At 39.2% G+C, this 21,139-nt stretch overlaps 1 protein-coding gene across 2 annotated transcripts in view; it reads left to right on the plus strand.

The window, feature by feature from the left end:
* Positions 1 to 21,139, plus strand: part of SNX25 (sorting nexin 25) — a 90,066-nt gene that overhangs the window by 57,682 nt on the left and 11,245 nt on the right. For both annotated transcript variants that reach the window (XM_066996238.1, XM_066996237.1), the window contains exons 8-14: positions 2,693 to 2,824; positions 4,376 to 4,651; positions 8,573 to 8,728; positions 12,185 to 12,316; positions 17,543 to 17,683; positions 18,280 to 18,393; positions 20,691 to 20,855. In XM_066996238.1, coding sequence (XP_066852339.1) covers positions 2,693 to 2,824; positions 4,376 to 4,651; positions 8,573 to 8,728; positions 12,185 to 12,316; positions 17,543 to 17,683; positions 18,280 to 18,393; positions 20,691 to 20,855 — 1,116 coding nt within the window. The remainder of the gene's footprint in view (positions 1 to 2,692; positions 2,825 to 4,375; positions 4,652 to 8,572; positions 8,729 to 12,184; positions 12,317 to 17,542; positions 17,684 to 18,279; positions 18,394 to 20,690; positions 20,856 to 21,139) is intronic.

Genomic DNA, 21,139 nt, shown 5'->3' on the forward strand with positions numbered 1-21,139 from the left:
GATGTTAAGCTTAGGACAATGCATGGCTTTTCCACAGAGTTATGTTGATACATGGCCTGAATTGCGTTATTAGCTATTGGAAGACCCACGTTAGAGAAATTATTTATGTCTTAATCTCTCTTGGAATTTATTTGTTCGGGACCAAAATGTCTTAGTTGTAAAATGGAAAGTCACAAGAAGCTAAGATTCATTAGCCCCAGAGTTTAAGGACCTGCTTTTCTTTACAAAGAAAGAGATGTCTGTTGGTTGGTGCCTATGAGATGCGAAAAATATTCATTTTGTTCAACATGGGAAGATCTGTTCACTTTGCTGGCGAAATGCTTTGTTTTCAGGAGTTTCCATCAAAGAAAGAAAAGGCCTGGATTCACAAGAATAGTAGAGGAAGAGAAAGGGATAATGGTTTCTTAATCTAAGGTTTTATTGGCTACAGCATTTGTTTGGGCGTGGGAAATCTGGGTTTCATTTCCTTTTCTGCTCGACTTAAACCCTCATCGTTTTCATCTCAGGAAGAGGAGCCCTATGCAGCATATCAGAGCCTGTCCTTTTTCCTGTCTGTATCTCTGACAGATGCTTCTCAATTTCTGTCGTCACTCCGTTGAATGGAACTGGCCATCTAATACCCTAGCTGCCAGGGTAACAAACTGTAATTGAGATACACCTCAAAGCTGTATGGCCTGTGGCATGGAAACTGCTGGTGCTGCTGTTCGTTTGAATCAAGCAAAAAATAGATTGGCCCTCTTTCAGCTTGGCTCCTCTGCCTCATGGGAATGTTGGATGTTACGTTTTTGGCAATTTCATTTCATGAATGACTTTAACTGTCACCTTAGACCTTTGCAATGTAGGCATACCTTTTGGAAAGAAAATGTTGAACCTTATCTGGTAGCAGGGTAGACGCATTTATCTCGTAAATTCTGAAAACTCACTTTTTATTTTTTTTATTTTTTTAAAGAAACAACACTTTTCTAATTGTAGAAGGTCTGTGCAGTTGAATTTAGTCCATGTGTTTCTGGGATGCATGGTGCTCTGTGGGCACATCAGGTAAAGAGATTTTCCCTGTAAGAGATGGGAAGAAGCTGGAGAGGTAAAGGCAAGGAGTTATACCTTGCTTTATGTTTGGAGACAAGGGGATTAAAATAATTCCTGACTGTAGTAGGCAAAGCAATTGCAAGAACTCCTTTACTGTCCTCTGAATGGATGTGTTATGTCAAGGAGTAATGCTGTGCTTTAACACAAGCTCTCAACAGAAGTTGAGAGAAGACATTATCATCTCATTTATTAGGCTGGATCAGATGCTGAGTCTCAGTGCACCAGGATGCCGTGCTGAAATAATAAGCATAACTGTCAAGTTGACACTTTTTTTTTTTTTTTTTTTTTTAACCCTGGAAGCAAAATACTTTAAATGTACATTCTGGTCGATCTAAAGCATTACTTTATGCAATGTGACCATTCAGGTAGGTTAAAAATGTTGTCCTGACAACATAGGAAAAAAAATTAATTAGACATAGGGGATAGACATTTGAGCGGTCTGGTTTTTATTTTAGAATAAAATGTTAAATAATTGCTGGTAAAAAGTACAGATGGCATGTACATAGGGGATGGTAAGTACTGGTAAGAGTAATATGAAGGAATTACTCAGAGTAGTTTGAATCTGTTGGAAACATCAATTATTTATTTTATAAATATAAACTTGTATGAATTCTAACGCAAGATTGAACAAGGCCTTTGGTCTTGGAAAAAAGAACATAGTTTTGTCTGAAAAAGGTTCATGTTGCAGGGGATGTGTGGTGCAGAAGCTGACCAGTCTCATGTGATGCTTTAGCCAAGAAATCAGAGGAGCTGCTTGGACTGCGCTGTGTCTGTTACATATTTTATGTTATATATTTTAATGTGACTTCGAAATAATGTTGATGAATATAGATGTTTTACACATCCAGTGAGAAACTGGGGTCTGTGGTCAATACATCTGCGCATTTGAAAGGAGTTTTCGAAATTCAAAAGAACATCCTGGAAGAAATGTTTTTCTGATGCTTATGATATGTCCACGTGAGATTCCATGTCAAATAGCAAATACAGAGAAGCCAAGTGAGTTGAAAATGAAGCATTGAGTTTCAAAATTAATTTCAGATTTAGTGTCTGTGAGTAATTAAGTATTGTTCATATAATGATGTGAGGAAAAGGCATTTTGGGATTATTCTGGGCCTCCTGAAGAAGACAGACTTGCCTAAGAATTTCACTTTGAAACTGGAAAGACCGAATTGTTGCATGTACAGACCTCCCATTGGATTGAGACAGGTGTTGCTTTTAGGCATGAAAACTGGAGAGTTGACTCTTTACTTCTGGGAAGAATTCTCATTGTTCTTCCTTAAAATTAAAGGGTGGTGGCTTACATTTACCTTTCCCCAAATCCACAGAATTGATACTGTGAACTGTAAGTAGCAAAGAAAGAATGTAAATCTTTCAGAGCAGAAGATGATTAAACCACATCAGTTGTCTTTTTCTGGGTTGTTTTGTGTGTGTGTACAGCCGAAACCTGTGGGCAGCTAACGGGAAGACTTCAAGTTCTTGGGAAGTTCACCTGGGAAACTTAGTTTCATTGCCTTAGTTACCCTAATGTGCAGCAATGGTGAAGAGTTGCTGTTCAGTGCCAGTTGGGTATTTTCCTGGGTTTTATACTTGTTTTTCTTTTCTTCAGATTCTTCAGTTTGAAGAAATTTTGGCCAACCCTTCATACCGAGAGCACTTTCGAATCTATATGGAAAGGATGGACAAGATGGCTTTGATTGGTCTTTGGGAGTCTGTGGAGTGCCTAAAGAGTGCTAACAAGGTGGGAAAATTTGCAAGTCCACGTGGCTTGGACATTAACTGCTTGTTTGTAAAATAGCAATACCATGGGATGGGTACCGAGCAATTTAGGTGGCTTTGATTTGTTAGTTTTTTTAAAGCTTCGTAACGTTTGGGGATATGGCAATTAAAAATTCTCCCAGCTCAATTTTGGTACAAATAGCTAAGTTACTCTGCTGCTAAAGGGAAGAAAAAACACTACCTTGTAATTTGTGCTCAAATAAAGTAGGAATGAGAACCCTGAAACAGGGATAGGAAATATCATTGCAAGAATTATCCAGGAGCAATGGTGCAGAGCAAGTATGTAGAGGACTTGCTATTTGTTAGCACTGGGAACGGTTTTTTTGGAAAACTCCCAGGATTCACACTAAAGTGAAATGTGAATTTCAGTATTAAGTATGTTATTTTTTTAATTCACTGTCATTTCATTACTCTCCTATTAAAAAAGATTCTAGTCAGCTAGAAAACACAAATAACATCCTGTAACCAAAGCAGCAAATTGTAGAGCATGAGTAGTGAACCGTTAATAGGATCTGTGGAAATGACTAACAACCAACTCAGAAAGTGTTCATAAAATGGGTTTGGCAGGCACCGTGAAGAGAGTTGTATAAATTAGTTTTGATTTGCAAACTGCTCGTGATTAGAAAAGATGCTATAAAGCATTTTATGACCTTTCAGCTATGAATCCTCTGCTCATTTTCAGAAGAATATTTATAATGCCTTTATTCAAGATTTCCCATTGCTTTAGGAAGTCTCCATCATACCTTAATTACGTTGCACTGTGGAACTTAAGCGTTGTCCTCTGCTGTAGAAGCAGCTTTGATTTTAAAATAAATAAATAAAAGGCGAGCAAGCACATTCTACTATACTAAGGGAGTAGCTAAAACTTCTTTAATTTGGGTCAGTTTAGAGATGATAATTTAGAGAGATGATCATGGGCTGTGCTGCATTACTTCCTCTCTTTCCTGTTTGGTAATGAGAAGTTCAACCTTGTGTGCTGTTCTGTGCTCAGTGGAAATACCTGGCCTCCTGTTCTGGTAAATGTCTCTCTGGTGTACTTTCCTCTCTTCCTTTTTTTTTTTTGTTTCCTTCCCTCTCCAAAACTAATTAGTCACATATAAATTGGGAGAGTTGATTCTATCCAGCAGAAGACAGGAGAGCTGATGCAGCTGAACTCTACAATCTGAACTTAAAACAGTGACCAGAGTCTCACTTCAGCACTTTTTTTTTTTTTTTTAAATACATGCATTTGGAACATAATTCTAAAATCAATGGGTGTGGAAGCTTTGATAATTTTAGACCACAGCTGTTTCTTCACTTAACAAGTATCAGTGTTGTGAAATTGACTGCTTTGCATAGGTGCACAGGCAGAGCGCTTGATCTCAGCGAGAGGTTCACAGATGTGTGCTTATACATCTAGGCATGAAATTAACTTGATCATCCTTCAAATTATGCACCTGCATCCTGAGCCATCCTAGTATTTTTAACATTATTTCTTACTCTCTTCTCCCTCCTCTCTCTCCTTGCTTTGTAGGCTGAAATACCTCAACTGGTCAGTGACATTTATCAGAATTTTTTTGTGGAAAGCAGAGAAATACCTGTGGAAAAATCACTTTATAAAGAAATACAGCAAAGTCTTGTGGGTAATAAAGGCATTGAAGTATTCTACAGAATTCAGGCAGATGTTTACGAAACTCTAAAGGACAGATACTACCCCTCATTCATTGTCAGCGATTTATATGAGAGATTGATCAGGAAGGAAGAAGAAAGAAGTTCTTTGCAACTAACTCCTGAGGACAAAGATGAAGCGGTGAGTCACATGGACAGTTTCTTTCACTGCTTCTTATGATCTGAAGATGATCCTGCATAAAGTGTGTAGAAGCATCTCCTGTCCTTGAGCTTTGGGATTCTTTTTATTTTATTTCTAACGTATTTATAAATACCATCACTTTTGTAGTTTTGTCAGGTAAACCTGCTATGTTCACAGTCCATTTGAAACAAAATGGTACAAAATGGCTGACTACTTAAACTTCAAATTAGTTAAAAATATAATTTCAGGTTTCTAAGCCTTTTGTCTTCCTTATGTTTCATTTTGCTTCTAAGTATCAGAGAACGCAACATACCTCATACAAACTCAATTACATTTCAATTGAAGGAAATCTCACTGGTTAGGTGGATTTGTCTTGGACACTCTCTGTTCCTGTCCACCTTCCATGTCCTAGGTACTGAATAGGTAATAGAAGTTGCAAAAAAAAGGGAGAAAAAGTAATGCAAAAAACAGAATCTTAGTGCTTTTTATTAATTTATGAAATAAATTAATAGGCTATCTTGGAAGCTTAAACTGATTAAAATGACACTGGAACTGGAAATACTAAAACAGAGCATTCAAAATGTCATAAGCAATAACCCAGTGGTCACTCCCTTGGGGCAGGTATTTCCAGTGGGTTCTCTAAATCAGTCAGGTTGGGGGAACTTGTTACTTTTATCCTAGAACAGTTTGACAAGGGCATCTCTCAGACTAGCAAACATCTTTCAGTCAGGCTGCCACTTCAGATCAGCATTAATGTCTTCATTTTACACGTGGACTTGCTCAGAACATGGTGAAGTATATGAGTTTGTCTAAGCCTGAATCTAAATGAAAAAAATGGGAGCAGAATCCAGAGGATTTCTGTCAACCTAAGCATTTACAAACAATTATTTCAAAACCTGAGGCTTTTCATACTTACTCTTTAAATATGACTTCAGTTTCTTTAGATGAGCTACTATAGTCTCTGTAGTTCTCACATCAGCAAATCTTCAAAGATGAGCTATTGTAAATAAATCGCTTCCCATACAGATTTTCAGAGTTTCCTCAGTTTTTCGTTGTTCGTTTCTCCCTCTGTTCCTTTCCTTGATAAAAGATTCAAGACATGTTTTCTTTTCTTATTGCTGACCCAGCTGTGTTTTGGGGGTGGTAGGGACTTCAAAAATTTCCCTTCCTTTTGTTTCCAGTCACTGAGACTTGCAGAAAAACACTGTTGCTCTTTTTGCCCAGAACTTTTTAAATACTGAGCTCTGTACTTTTTATTCTTTTCTTGTATTTTGTTCAGCCTAACAGTAATAACCATTCTCCAAGAAAAACTGACACGATGCTTTAGGACTGCCTGACAGTCTTCTGTCAGGTAACGTTTACTATAGCTGCTGAAAAATTAGATTTTTGACATCAGCATCATCTGTGCTTCCTCTTGGTGTTAGGTTAAATGTGCGTCGGATTTGAAGGCTGCATTTGTGGTGAAACCTTAAAGACTAAAATATTGCCATTTTGGCGTGTATGGTTAAGTTTTTTCTGCATTTTTTTAATCACAAATTGAGCATGAAGTTGCATATACTGTTAGAGCATCTCTCTCTACTAAGAGTAATCCTAATGGCTCTGCGCCAGGCTTCAGGGTCTTTGAGGTGAAAATAAATTATATCAAAGCCTTCCTTCTGAAGCTTCCAGTGGGCTTTTAAATGTGTCTCAAAATACTCTGCTAGGTAATAGCCTCTTTTTTTTTTTTTTTACCCATGTATAGGAAACCGTAGCTGAGAAACGTCGTGTGTCAGGAGGGAGTTGCATACAGTTAGCAAATACTGGTTGTTTTCATTTTGGTTTGGGTTTTGGTGGTCTAAGTCCGCACTTCCTGGGGCATTATGGGCATCGTGTGTGTTAAATTTCCATAAATTTCATTGTTATAGCAGTATAGGTAAAAAAAACAATTTAGTGCCCTCCTGGAGGGAGCCCTGATTAAAAGTGAGAAAATGAAATCAGAAGGTAGGGATCCAGGCAAGGGCAGGCTCTGCTGGTTCTGCCGCAGGTAGAACAAGCTCACTCTTCTACCTTCTAATCTGTCATTGCTTTTTTGTGGCGTGGACAAAACCCCTTTAAAAGGTCACATCTAGACACAGAAATACAGAGGCAAGTAGTACTTTGCAACCACCAGGCTCGTTTCCTTCAATGGTGCTGTGTGCATCAGATGGCTAAAAAAATACATCCCGAGTCTGCGTTCTGGAGCCCTAATGGAAATGGGAGGTGTTGCTGCTGGGGCGGGCAGGTGGAACTAACTCCATCCATTACAATCTCAGATTTGAGAATGGTGATCTTTTATTTGGTAAATTTGATAATTTTAATAGCAGTAACTTGCTATCCTGTAGTCCTGGCATTTCACGATAAACCTAGGGATTCAGCAGTGCTTTTGCTGAAACATTAATGACAGAAATCATGCAGCTTGCCCCTGGGAGCAGAGCCTTACTGCTTTGTAATTAAATGCAGCCCTTCAGTTATTAGAACCAAACTTGGTGTGACCAGGCTGTTAACTCTTCAGTGTTGAAACCAGCATCTCGGATTCTTTTTGACCCCTGTGCTTCCCAGCAAGTGTGTTTACATTGTGCTTGTGTTCAGTGGAGTTATGAGTGACGTCCAGTGTTGCTAATATTTATTATTTGTATTATTGCAGTGCCAGGAGACAACAACAAGCTTTTGTGAGCTGAGCTAAGCTCTGTACACATGCTTGGAAAGCAGTCTCTGACCTAAGGAGTTTACAGTCCATGCAGAATAGACAGGAGGAAGGACAGGGCATGCAGCTAATACTTGCTCAACCACACAGCAGGCAGACTCTGAGCTGGAAAAGGGCACGGATTCCTTAGCACAGAACTCCCGATTTCTGCATTATGTTACCATGTTACCCTCGGACTGAGGAGATACTCGGAGAACTTGCAGAATGAGATTTCTTTCTGTTACCTCTATGTTAACTAAAGATAAAACTTATTTAGTGGAAATATCATTAAACAACATAGAACTCCGTCCCTTGTTCATAAGATTAGATTCATCCCACTTATAAATTAAGATAGATTTGGTCACAAGCAAACCTCAAAGATCATGGAAGACGGTATTGCTGACAGTGGTTACATCACAGTGCTGTTTGATGGATCTCGAGTTCTTCGTTCCTCTTTGAGGAACTGCAGTAAGACAGGAGAGGTTAACACAAATGTCAAAAGGTGTTAAAGAGGAAGGCACAGAACTTCACACCTTTCTCTTTTTTTTGTTTTTGCATGCCTGCAGTACACAAGATAGAAAAAGCTGTTGGTTTCTGAATGAATATGAGAAAATGATTTATGGGCTTAGAGTAAAGCATATGTGCTTTTGACACATTTTTTTATTAGCATTTCTAAAAACAGCAGTAAAATCTGTTTATGAAGAGAAAGGATATGGTTTAGATTGTTCTGCAGCCTGATAAATCTGTTTTGTGAAGGTTTGTAGGAGGCAGGACTGTTTGTTAGAACTCTGGTTTTATTTTTTTTCCCCTTGTCTTGTTATCTTTCAGCTCAGAGCTAAGTGTTTGCTTTTCTATTTAGCTCTGAATATTGATTATGATTACTAAGCTGTTGTTGCTTTTAAGATAAACTTTGATTCGTACTCTCATTTATATTAAAGCCTTCGCTTGAAGGTCATTTTACACAGTTGGAAAGAATTATGTGGAACTGCAGTATAAATGATGAGAATTCTCTTTTTGTTTTTTTGTTTTTTACAACTCATATTTCATATAGGATCTAATTGCTGGAATATCTATTAGAATTTATTATAGTGATGTGCCATTACGCTTGTGTGTTTATCAGGAATAAATGTTTTTACACATGCATATGGAGATACGGAGCAAACAATAAATTCCTCCTTTTTCACATTAATGATGCAGTCACTCCCATTCTCTATTCTTAGAGCCACGGTTGTGAAGAAACTACTGAAGAATGCAGCACGAGAATTAATGAACAGGCCAGTTATGCTGCAAATAAGCTTCGTCAGCTAAATGACAAGCTCGAGTATAAGAAACAGGCTCTAAATTCCATATGTAATTCACCAAAACCTGACAAAAAGGTAAGTACCTTTGGTGTCTTCAGTCTTTTTGTTTGTTTGTTTAATATTGTCTGTTTATTTATGTAATATGCAATCATCTCAGGCTCTTCCTGGACAGGTCTGACGCATGTTTCAATCAGCCTGTTACCAAAAGTGAAATCAGAGCTTGGAGTTCACTGATTTTTTTCCATTTTTTTAAAGTTACTGTGAATAAAACTACAAATATGATTTATATTGTTTTGTTTGTCATAGCATAACGACCTCTCTCCCATAGTCTTGCTGCTCTGTCAGTAGCAAATAGAATTTCTTCCTTACATCTCTACCCACCTATATCTGTATAACTCTTCACGGCAGCTGATTCTGTGTCCCTGCCGCATCTGCAGTACTGCAGTTTAGGGATGTGCTGGTTCTGCTCCCTCTGCTGGCTTTGAAGTAGCACAGCACAGTATCATAATTCCAAATAGGTGATTGGCTCCCTTAAATAAAGGGGAAAAAAATAAGACGTGTTATAGTGACTGATTTCCTTTTAAGGAGCCAGAAGAAAGCTGCAGGACATACTTTCTTTGGACTAGAAATTCTGAGGGATGTGAAACTCTGGTTCTTTGGGCTTGGAGCATAAAAAAAAATAAAAAATTTTTTCTTCTCCCTTTACAGAATGCAACAGTTAAACAATTTAAGAACACATTCAGGCAGAAGCAGGGGATTTACATTTCGCTTAGGCCAACTTGTTACCCAGGATGATATTACAGGACCATTGTTCAGATGTTTTTCAAGTGTTGTGAGAACTGGGCCAAGCTTTGCAGGTGTTGTGAGCTTGTGGTTGTGGACAGTAGCGTGCAAGACCACCCTGGCCAGCTTCACTCCCTCTGTCCCTTCCACATTTTCCGTCTGCCAGAGGTTTCAACAGACAACTGGAAATGTGTCCTCAGCTCTTCTGGGGTGTCTTGTTCACAGCTGCTCTGCTGGCTGTGTGGCCTCAGCTGGAATTTTCTTCCCAAGTGGCAAGGGCACAGATGTGTCCCATTTTTTTATGCCTGTTTTACCACAGTAGCATTTACCTGTAGAGCTTTCAGATGAGTTTTTGAGTCAACAGTTTGAGAATATCTTGTCACAGGAACTTTATTTTTCAATTCTGGACATGGCAGGTAAAAATTTGTTTCTTGGTCATATGAAGGTTAAAAAAGAATTCAAAAAAAATCACAGTTGTAAGCCATATGAAGGGGAATGTCATGCCCATTTTGTATTACTTAAAAAAAAATATCTTAAGCTGTTCTTGGTTGTTCATTTTCTCTTTTTGAAATGCCTTTGCTGTGAGGCCCATGCAAAACGTGCAGGTCTGTAAGGGGCTTGTAGCACCACATTCAGCTCAGATGCCAGCCAGTCAGGAAGAAAACTGCTCATTTGAGTTGCGTGTGGGATACTGTTAGATTTAAAAGAAAATGCTCTGTAGGGAGAAGTCTTACTTTCAGCTCTTTCTGTGGAACATAAAGAGCAAGGAAGATGACGTGGAAGATGACAGGCAGTCTTAGGCAGCATCTCTTCTGTACAGGGCCTGCTGCCATTCAAGATAACCTGATTTTTGGAGATGTGTGACTGAGGTGCCACTTCCTCTGGGTGTGTGTGTATCTCATGCCTGAAGCACAGGGGTTGTCCCCCTCTAGTCCATGAGTGCAGTCTCATCTCATCCACTGTAAATGTGCATGGGCAGTGTTTTTTCTAGGGTTCAATCTTATCCCCAGTAGCAAGGCAAAGCTTAACATTCCCCACCCAGAGTGCTTCCTACTGCCTGCAAAACCTTGTTTACAGAATAAACTGGATGACACAGTTAGTGAAATGAAACAGGACGGCTTTGAACTAAAATCCCTCCAATTTCCACAGAATTCCTGACAGAGGTAGAGGCATTTTTTTTGTTAACCTGGTAGGTCTTTTCTATTTCCAGTGGTGAATATAAAACTCACTGTAAGAAACTGCAAGAGAAGCTTGTATAGCCAGCTAGAGTTTAAGTTAAAATTTGTAACACAGGCAAAAAGAATTACTAAACTGTAAAGAATTACTAAGAATTACTAAGCCAGTAAGAACTACAAAATAAGTGCTAAACAAAAGCAGGTGTTACTGTGTATGCATGAGTTAGGCCATGCCATTTATTTCTGTAGCATTACAGTTTTAAAATATTTTCTTTGATATAAGACATAGTATATAATTAAATCCTTATTTATTTTTTACATTTGCATTACATGCTCCCTTTCCGTTCTTGAGAAATAACTATGTTCTTTCAGTACCCTTGGGGAGAAGGGATTGTACCTCTTTTAAAGTAGTATTTTCCCGCTTTTTTTTTTGCTTCTAAAATATTTTTGTCTTTGAAAAAATATATATCTTTGAAACAGAATAATAAAATTGAACCAGTAGTGCTATAAAGTTTTAGTATTTGTTTTGTAAGGATAGCAGCTGTTTACTTATGATGGGGCCTTACAAGTTCTGTGTTTTTCAATTGTTCCTGGATGACGCTTATAGGAGATCTTTCAAGGTGACCACAAAGCAATCTGTATTCTGATAGTTTATTGTATCCTGAAGGTTAGCTATATGCTGGAAGGTTGTCATATAGCTGCTCTGTAGACAATCTTTCATCTTACAAGAGAAAAATTCTGAGAAAGTTACTATAGCTCTGTAAAATCTTTTGCCAGGATGTACCACTTGTGCTACAAGTTTTACAGCTAAGTCTCATAAAATTGGTGCGTGGTATACTGTATTTTTTTTTTTAAATTGTCAGCTTCTGCTGCTGCATCTCTAATGTTACATTTTATATGTATATTTCCACCTTTTCTTGTTGTACTGTCTCCTGCTAGTAGGCATGGTTACTTATTTTTTGCTGATGTTTTAAGATGCATTATTTCTCCTTTGTGAGATTATGGCTGTGAGCCGTCTTGATTAGAACATCTCTTCTTCAATGTGTAGTTTCCACAAGAATAAATTCTCCACTTCCCAACCGAAAATGAACTAAGAGGTAGCTTCTTGGGTAGTTGTTACCATAGCTAAGTTACTGGCAACGAAATCTATTCTCAGGTTCTTTCATCGCATCATGTATATCTGAAATGGGAAAAATGGTAAGGAGGATGCCTCTGGTAATTGGTGTTGCAATAATTGCAATTTCAAGTTTATACAAAATGTATAGTATGTAAATTGTGTAATATGTAATTGTATCTGAAGTACCTCTTTGATCCTTATAGCGTAATAGAATCTTGTCTTTCTAACTTGCTTTTCATTTTAGTATTGGGGTTGACCTTTGAGATTAATGTATTTCCCAAGTCTACAGAAGATATCATAGATTTTCTCAGTTATGATTTTCTTTTCCATGTGAATGTTTCTCTCTCCTGTCTTTTGTACTGTCTATTCTTTCTGAATAGTGTTCTCAGAGATATAACTAGACATGTTACACAAGCTTTTTCTTACCAATGGTAATTGATGAATTTTCCTCTGCAGATTGTTTCTAAGCTGAAGGATGAAATCACTCTGATGGAGAGAGAGCACAATGACCTTCAGCTGCACATTGCAAGAACAGACTGGTGGTGTGAGAATCTTGGCATGTGGAAAGCCTTCATAATCTCAGGCGAGGTACGTTTTTTTTTTGTTGTTTTGTTTTGTCTTCTGGGTCAGTTCAAACTTGCTCAAGAGAAGAATAAAAACCTGTATATACTTTCCTAATACCTTTGTGTATACTTCATATTTACTTGGGGGGGGGGGGGGGGGGGGGGGGGAAATAACCACTTCTGAGCTCCACCTTTCTTTCCCAAGTGAGTACTATGATACATATACAGATGTTCCCAGTGCTCAGACTCTATTGTAATGAAGTTGTAAAAATACCTGTATATACACGAGCAGGTTTTGGCATTGGGTAATTTGCTATCTTAAGGGCATTATTTTTCGTCAGAACTGCCTCATGTTATATTACCATGCTGTCATGCTTGAGCACAGTTGTCTCTTCGGTATGCCTCAAAACTCACTGACTGTAAATGAAGAAATTCAACAGGTTGAAAAGGCAATGTACTATTTTAAAAACTACATTCTCATTGTGTGAGTTTCTGGGTTTGTTTTAATGCTGTTGAGAACAGTGAAGCTCTTAATTTAAGTGTTCTATGCAACTTTTAAAGCTGTGTTTTAAAAAACAGCAGCATCATATGCAGCAAAACTGTGGAACAGCAGCTTTCTGGTAAGGGTCCCAATCCAGAACTGCCCAGTATCTCCTTTATTGCTAAATGAATATGTGGTTCTGCTAAATGTGAGAGAAACTGGGAGAAAATTATAATGAGTTAGTGCCTTAACTGTATTTTACAAGAAGTACTGGATTAGATAATTAAATGTAGGTTTGTATTAATTGTGCTGTTTGCAGCTCTGTGCTTCAAAGGGTAGGCTGGAGAAAATATTAATGTTGTGCTTTTCCATGTTAATTAATTGCTTGGGAATGTTCTGGCCACAGTTGATGATTTCAGGAACATGAGTAGGTGACATTGTCCTCCTATCTGCAAAATACGCTCTTGCTAATCCCAGCATGTTGGTCTGTGATTTGAGAGAGAGAAATTTGGTGGCCCTGCGTTCTTTGCAGAGAAGCTTAGTAAAAGTAAATGTTGCTGTAGAATTGGAGCTGAAAAGTATAATAGCCTGTCATCAACCTTTTAAACTGATTTACTAATGCAGTTAATGGATAATGCACAAAAATCTAGAATTACTTATGGCTTGGAAAAATGTATGTGTCCCCCCTTAGCCTGTGTTCTCTCTCAGGTGAATCTTGCAGTCTTTAAAGCTTTGAGTCATAAAAATGCAATATTTGAAAAAAAAATAAATAAAAATGATATGAATAGTGTAACCCATAAGAGTTGTGTGGTAACTGACGTTTCTGAATAAAAAAAAAAAAACAAAAAAGAAAAAAACAACAAACAAATTTGGAGACTTGGTGTTTTGGCTGTTTGATAGTGGTTGAAAAAAAGACTACAGAAACATGCAGAATGAAGGGGACCTGTGATAAGGTCCCCGTGAAGGTCCCCTTCGTTCTGCATGTCCCCTGGAATTAGACTCTGTCTGAGTCACATCTCCCGTACGAGCGGGTATAAAACTGACAACTATGTAAACTAATGTGCTTTACTTCCCTTTAGGGGTTTTGGACTTTCATATTGTTTCATATTTTAGCAGACCTTCTGTCTTCCCTGTCTGAAGAAGACTGTTTCAGAGAATAACTTTTGTATTTTATTTTAAATCTATTGAGTTCTTAAAGAATGGAGTTAATAGATTTGAACAAGGTGAAAAAATAGCTTGTCTTATTTATTTAAGTACATCAGAATTTTGGGTGTGTATGCTGAGTGGGAGTTAGGAAAGCTGGCTTCCTGTGAATTGAGGAAAACAACGGTGTGCTGGATACATCTTCTTTGAGGTCTGCGTGCTTAAAAGGGGCTGCAGGCATCCGTCTAGCAGCCTTTATTTTACTGCTGCACAGCTTGGGGGGGCAATTTTGGAGAGCTGCTCAGACTGAGCACATTTGCAGTGAGTCATGGGCTTGTTGACTGGTGTAAGGAGAGGCCTGATTTTTGTTCATGGTTAATCACTCCTGGCGGATGGCTGGACCAGCCTTAGTGTTTCTTACAGGTGATTCAACAGCTTTCCTTGGCAGCTCGTTACTCTGCTGGTTTTATACCTTTTGCTAATGTAAAGTTTAAATTTTCCCTACTGCAGCTAATAGCTATAGCTTCTCCTGGAAAGATTTAATATTTATTCTTTATTTATTTTTGCAATATTTCTTTGAAAGCTTGTTGCTGTGAGCACGCTCCACGTGGCCCTAGTAAGAGGAGTTGACCTCCTTGTGGAGGAGGCTGTGTGTTAACGTCCTTGTTCCTGTCTATCTCTGTCCACTTCAGGACTTTGTGTCTTTGTGGACGAGGCATCTATGGCACTCTGGTAGATGGTAAATCCTGAAATAATGAATGTTTACATTGTCTTGAGGCTCTGGAGTTGCTGTGAATGCAAAAAATAAATTAATGAAATAAAACCCAATAGCCTGAAGCCTCTCTGGGTACTCTTGAGGGCTGATTCTATCCATAGGTATCAGTGAGTAACCTGAAAGGTTTGCACGGAAGCTGAGAAAAGGGACTGAGAAAGGGCTGAGGATGAGACTTTCGGAAATTTTATCTTAAGATCTAATTCTGAGAGTCTTTACTAGTGCTGTGGGATGATCAGGGATGAGCCCATCAGAAAACCTTCAAAATTGCAAAGCCAAATTCAAAGAACTTTAAAGCAAACCCCAAAAGCACTAAATCTCATTTCCTTAGTATGCTTTTCTAGCTTCTACTTACAAACAACAGAAAAATAACTGGAGGGATGAAAAAGTCAGATGTGTTACTGGATGTGCACAGAGCCCTCTAAAATACAGTGCACCATATTAGGGGCAGTCTTGAGACCTGTTGTCATTCATTGCTTTCGTTAGTGACCAGAGCACAAACAGGGAGTTCATGGTAATGTAATGAATGAGGAACTTCTATGAGAAGTGAAAGTCCTCTCATTTGCTTAGTGTAGCAGAAGAAAGACTCGGGGGAATAGGACTATTTTTAAAAGTGCATCAACAGGGTAGCCTTGGGGGTGGCGAAGACTTGTTGGAACAAGCAGTAAAGGAGAGATTGGAGATTGGAAGGAAGCTTCCAGTGACCGAGGTGAGGGTGTCTTTAATATAGGGATGGAAAAGCAACTTGCTTCTTGACTTTGACTTCATTCATCGTAGCAGTTGTATGAGATGGTGCCTGTTGTAGCAAAAGACTAGATCTCTTCTTTAGAAGACCCCCATCACCTTATTTTTCTGTATTTTCCACTCGACTCACTAATTCTGAAAAACAAGCACACAAGTACTGAAGTTGGTCACAAATTTTGCTTTCTTAAGGAGGTCATGAGAACTTCTAGATTTTTACATAACGACACTTGACTGAACTTGTGTCTCCATCTAGTAATTAGAATGCAAATGGTTTTGTACACAGAAACTAATGTGGAAACAGAGTACTAATTCCCTCCATGCTGAGAATACAATTCCAGAAGGATGAATATCCTTTGGTTAGAATTCAGATTATCCTACACACGTGCAAGTCCCTGCCTTGTGGACAAATCTGTAACAGGGAATAATCTGCATGACTCAAACCAGTGTTTTCAGCACTGATCTCCCAGTTCTCAAAAACAGCTGCCAGGAGACGTTTGTTTTCACCTACGAACACAAGTCCAGTCTAGCTCAGGGGCAGAAAGGGTGATGGAGAGCCCAGGACAGCCCCGCCGCTCTGACCCACCTTCTGGAGGCTTCTATTGCAGCATCTCCTTTTGCAGCAGTCTGGTAGAGAAAGCAGAGAGAGGCAGTTCCCACATAGCTGTGCTTGGAACCAGGCACGGTTTGGGAAGTTCAGTCTGGTGCTTTGTGGTCCGTCTGGATGCCGCTGCAGTTTTTCTGTAGAGAGATGTGAAAGCTAGGATGTTCAGATAGTACCCCAGTGGTCCTTGGCAGATGCAGGAAGAGAGCGTTGTAGGAATATTCTCTTTGTACAGCTGAGCAGCTGTAAAAGACGCAGGTGTGTTTTAACTGCGTGCCTTTTGCAGTGGTGATGGAGCACTCTTCAAAGTACCTGTCAGTAGCATTAAGCATTGTCAGACTTCCACAGGTTTCTCAGAAAATGTGTCATAATTGTGTGCATTTTAGAGTTTATTCTTTCTTTTTAAATTTTATTAGCTGGATATTCTTAAAAAAAAAAAAAAAAAAAGAAAAAAAGCCTGGAAAGCTTAAAAATTGATTACTTTCCTCAAAGAGATGCGGTGAGAGTGGTATTCTGTAACTACCTTTCTGTTACTTGAATGTATATTAAGATAAACACTTGAGGTTTTGGTTTGGCATTCAGTCTGTGTTTTCTGTAGGTTATTTGATGTCACCTTCACAAAAAGACTTAAATTTTGCCTTTTAAAAACAGCATGCAGATCTCTTTTTTTAAACCCTATTCCTCTGTATGACTGATATTGCAGGATACTTCTATGTGGGAGCTAGTCAGAAACAAAACCTGTACAAAAAGCTATGTCTTATATGCATTTCTCAAATATGACTAATCTATATAGCAGTCTCATTTACATAAATAATCAGAAATCTATTACCATTAGGCCAAAAAGGTGAAGTTCTGGGTGGCATATGGAAACAAGAAACAATGCGGTAGCACATTTAACTTCTTTGCCGTAGTTTTCCCGTTTGCACAACGAAGTTAAGCACTCTTCCTTCCTCTGGCTGCTCTCTGGCTTGACTCAGTGAAGTTGTGAGTCCCTTGGAAACAGACGTGGCATGGGCACCACGTGTGCTGTACGTGCAGAATGGGCTCCGGGGGCTCGGTGAGAGCTCGGAGGCAGCCCCAGCTGCGGCGGCGAGCTCAGCACGAGCACTGGGAACGAACAGAAGGAACAGGGAGCAGGGAGAGTGCACGGGAAGGGAAAGCTGAAGCACTGGTAAGCAATCAGAAACCTTGAAAGCTGAGATAATACCTACAGCTGCTGGAAGAAAACATGTCACGGACGTTTCATTGCTGATGGACAGCATTGCAAAGATGTGTGTAAGGCTTTGCCTAAAATAGTGGCTAGCAGAGGACTGATTCAGAACTAATGTAGCATTCTGGCTAAAGTTTGGTCCGCTAAGGGTACTGCTCAATGAAACAAGCATGGTATGGTGATGAGTGAATTTGCAAGCCAGTTGTCTGGCAGCACAGATGTTCCACTCTTTTCTTTCCCTTCAGAGTAATATACCGTATCTGTATTCCGCACACCCCCCCCCCCCCCCCCCCCCCCAAGGTCTTAGAAGAGAATGGAGAACAAGTGCCCTGTTACTCTGTCATGGTGAGTTTACAAGAAGTTGGTGGAGCTGAAACTAAGAACTGGACTGTTCCCAGGAAGCTCAGTGAGTTTCAGAACCTGCACCGGAAGCTCAGCGAGGTACGAATCCCAGCGGAGGGAGAAGATGCAAATTGTTAAAAATTGTTAGTATGGTGGATGGAGGGGGAGGAAAAAAGAACACTGGAAACCACATTAAAAATATTACAAGTTGTTTAGCCCAGTCTTTTGACTTTTACCCTTTTCAAGTTCATTTTCTATTCACATATTCCTGGCCTCTGCCAGATGTTCATAAAATGTATTTACTTTTTTTTCTTAAATAATGAATGTTTTACTGAACTGACCCGATATCCAGATAATACATGTACTGCACTATCATGCAAAAGCCTGCTTTAAAAAACAGATTTTGTCTCTGTCTTCCAGGGAGGTATTAAAAATGACAGCTTTTTGGGACAGAGAATATTTACTCTTTAATCTGCTGTAACCTTCCTGTCTGATAAAAGGTAGATAATGGTGTTGTGAGTAGGGGAAAGGGTTCAGTTGTAAGCCCATAGTGGGTAAGGGAAGGTGTTTTTCAGCATACTGAGCAGGGTGTGGATGGCAGATGAGAATACAAAGTCTGATTTCCGTTTTGAACCAGAACCACTGTTTTGTTTTTCTGCACATGTGCATTAAGTGAGCTGCCCTTTCTCCTACAGTGCTTTCCATCATTAAAGAAAGTTCAGTTGCCTTCCCTCAGCAAGCTGCCCTTCAAGTCCGTAGACCAGAAATTCATGGAGAAGTCCAAGAACCAGCTTAATAACTTTCTGCAGGTAAGAAGACAGACTGTGGAGTAATGAGGGTACCAGAAGTTAAGACATAGCTGTAGGTTCACCTCTTTTATGCCAAAAGGATTTGATGACCACAGTTATATTCCTTACACCTCACTTCTACAGCCACTGTTTGGAGAATCCTAGTGCTCTGTTGTGTCTTTATTTACCCTCCCTTTTGTGAATGATTGATCCCTCTCTTATGTTCCCTGCAAGTCAGTGTTTGAGTAGCCACTCTGCCCTTTCTCTCTCTGGGGGGTCTTGGTGGGCAATTTTTTGTTGTTGTTGATTGATTGTTTGTTTCTGTTTTTTAAACCCATCCTCACCTCTCTATTCTTTCTAGTTAAGACTTCAGGTGGTTCATTTGAGAGACAGCATGTCCTGTCCCATTCTCAGCTACAGCCTGCAGTGGCTCTAAAGAGGTCTTTGTGAAAGGTCAATGACAGCAGAGCGTTTTCTTGCTTAGTCCCACACAGTCTGGGTTCGCTGCATGGTCAGTCAGCTTGAGAGGCTTTAAGCAGAGAAGAGGTTTTGTGCCTCCAGCAGGGTGAAAGAAGAAGTGGCTCGTCTTTCTGCTTGGCTTTGGTGTCTGTGAACTAGGCTAATAATGCTGAGACATGCTTTAATTGAACTGAATGCATTGTATGATTACTGTTTTTAGGTCACCTAGAGCCTCAGGTGGACAGCTTCATTATTTAGTTTAAAATCAAAAGATATTCTTAGGACTGAGTGTGATTTTGCTTATTGGGAGCAATTTGTCTTTAGACTCAGGTAACACCTACAAATTACACTTAGAGTGTTTGCTTTTTATTTTAGGGTAACCGGTATTCTGTATGGCTGCTTTTTAAAATGGACTACTTGAATTCACAATGCACATGTAATTCATGTGTTCAGTGGAGACATGGAGCCTGCAGACTAAAAAAAGCTGCAATTAAGAAAAAAGTAGTTGGATGATACCAATATGAAAGGCATCGTTTTAGACTTGAGTTACATTTCTATTTGCCAGGGACTATGGTATTACCAAACATTGCTGTAAAGAAGCCAGGAATGCTTCCCTTCAGGGTAACGTAATTGGCCATCTGGATTCTTTCACAATGAGAATGGGGCTAAACTGGAATTGAGTGCCTGTAGATTTCAGTATGAGCTCTGGTTGTTCCTATACTGATAGGATTTCCAACTTTGTAAAAAAAATTGTGTTAAAATTAAGTAATTGTGAATCTAATGGCTTTTTCTTAAGTGCACTTGTGATCTTTTAGGAAATACGTAAAATGCAGGGGGCAAGCTTTATGTCTTTCTCTCTTGTGTCTTGCTTCATGCTTTTGATGGTGCCATTATATTCCTTGCTCCCTGATGGCTGTACAGTGGTTGCCCATGTTACGAATAGAAATGCTAGTACCAGCAGCAGAAAACTGCACAGGAACACTGTGAGCTTCTCCTCACTTGACCGGTGCTCCTTCTTCCCATTTCTTGCATGCAGGAGCCTGGTGGCTACCAGAAGGGGAACTGTTTTTATTTTCTGATCCGTGCATTGTCACCAGAAACATTCTTAAAGAGTGGCTTCTCCTGTCCTGTGGGCAAATAGAGGTTAGCAGTAACCCCACTGAAATTACTGGTCTAGTGTGAGAGCTTGAGGCAGCCCGTGCGTCCACGATCGTTCTTTGCAGGGACACGTAACCTTAAAAGAACTTTTGTGAGACGGTTGAGGAATGGAATTCGTGGCATAAGACGTGGAGGGTGGAATTTCTCAAACCTTCTGTCCCTGTGTGCAGACAGATGGGTGCTCCTAGGGTGTGCCAGATGTCTGAACAGGAGAGTTGAATCGTGCCTCAGGAGTCAATGTTATCTCTCTGTTGACTAAAAAGAGAGCACAGAGCAGATGGCTCAGATGTAAGGGTTGATGCTATATATGCCAAAGTTGTCTAACATGCATGAAGTTGAGATGAGTTTGGCTGATAGTAACCAGTCCTCAAGTGCTAAGTTAATTTGATCTTTGATTAGCTAAGAAATAGTAAATAACAAATCCTGTAACTGTCACTTTGAAGTACAATACTTCACAACAAATGTCTTACAAATTGAAGCTTTGTGTTTAAAAAAATGAAGTTGTAAGATTAAAAACCTGACTGACTTCTTAAAATACAGTTATCACACTGTGAAGTGTCTGTGAGGCATGAACTTTTTTTTTCTTGTTCTACTTCTGAGCCACATCTTAATTGGTTTTATTGGCTGGCCTGACACATTTTGTTCCTTAACAAGAAATATTTAATTGATGTGTTGTTTCTGTCATTGTTTTTCTTTAATAGAAATTGCTCTCTGATGAAAGACTCTGTCAAAGTGAAGCACTTTATGCCTTCTTGAGCCCTTCTCCAGAACACCTCAAAGTTATCGATGTGCAAGGAAAGAAGTCATCTTTTTCACTCTCATCATTTCTTGAACGCCTTCCTGGTGATCTGTTTTCTCATCAGGAGGTAAGTAGTAGAAAAGTAATCTTCCCAGATTTAATTACTTAGCCAAAGTAAGCAAGAAGAGGCATTATTATAATACATCTGAATGGCAGGTAATATTGGAAGGCATTTTGAAAGGTCATTTTTAATTTACTGTAAGTGAACAAAGAGTCAGAAATGAGAGCTGTTTATGACTTCAGAAGGTATTTTTTAATGAAATGTTTCCTGCCCTTTGATAAATATATATAGGCAAGTGTGTAACCTATCACAAATTAATGAAATGCAGTCCATGTGGGATTGCTTATTTG

The sequence above is a fragment of the Anser cygnoides genome, chromosome 4, assembly GCF_040182565.1.
Source record: "Anser cygnoides isolate HZ-2024a breed goose chromosome 4, Taihu_goose_T2T_genome, whole genome shotgun sequence".
Taxonomy (NCBI): domain Eukaryota; kingdom Metazoa; phylum Chordata; class Aves; order Anseriformes; family Anatidae; genus Anser; species Anser cygnoides.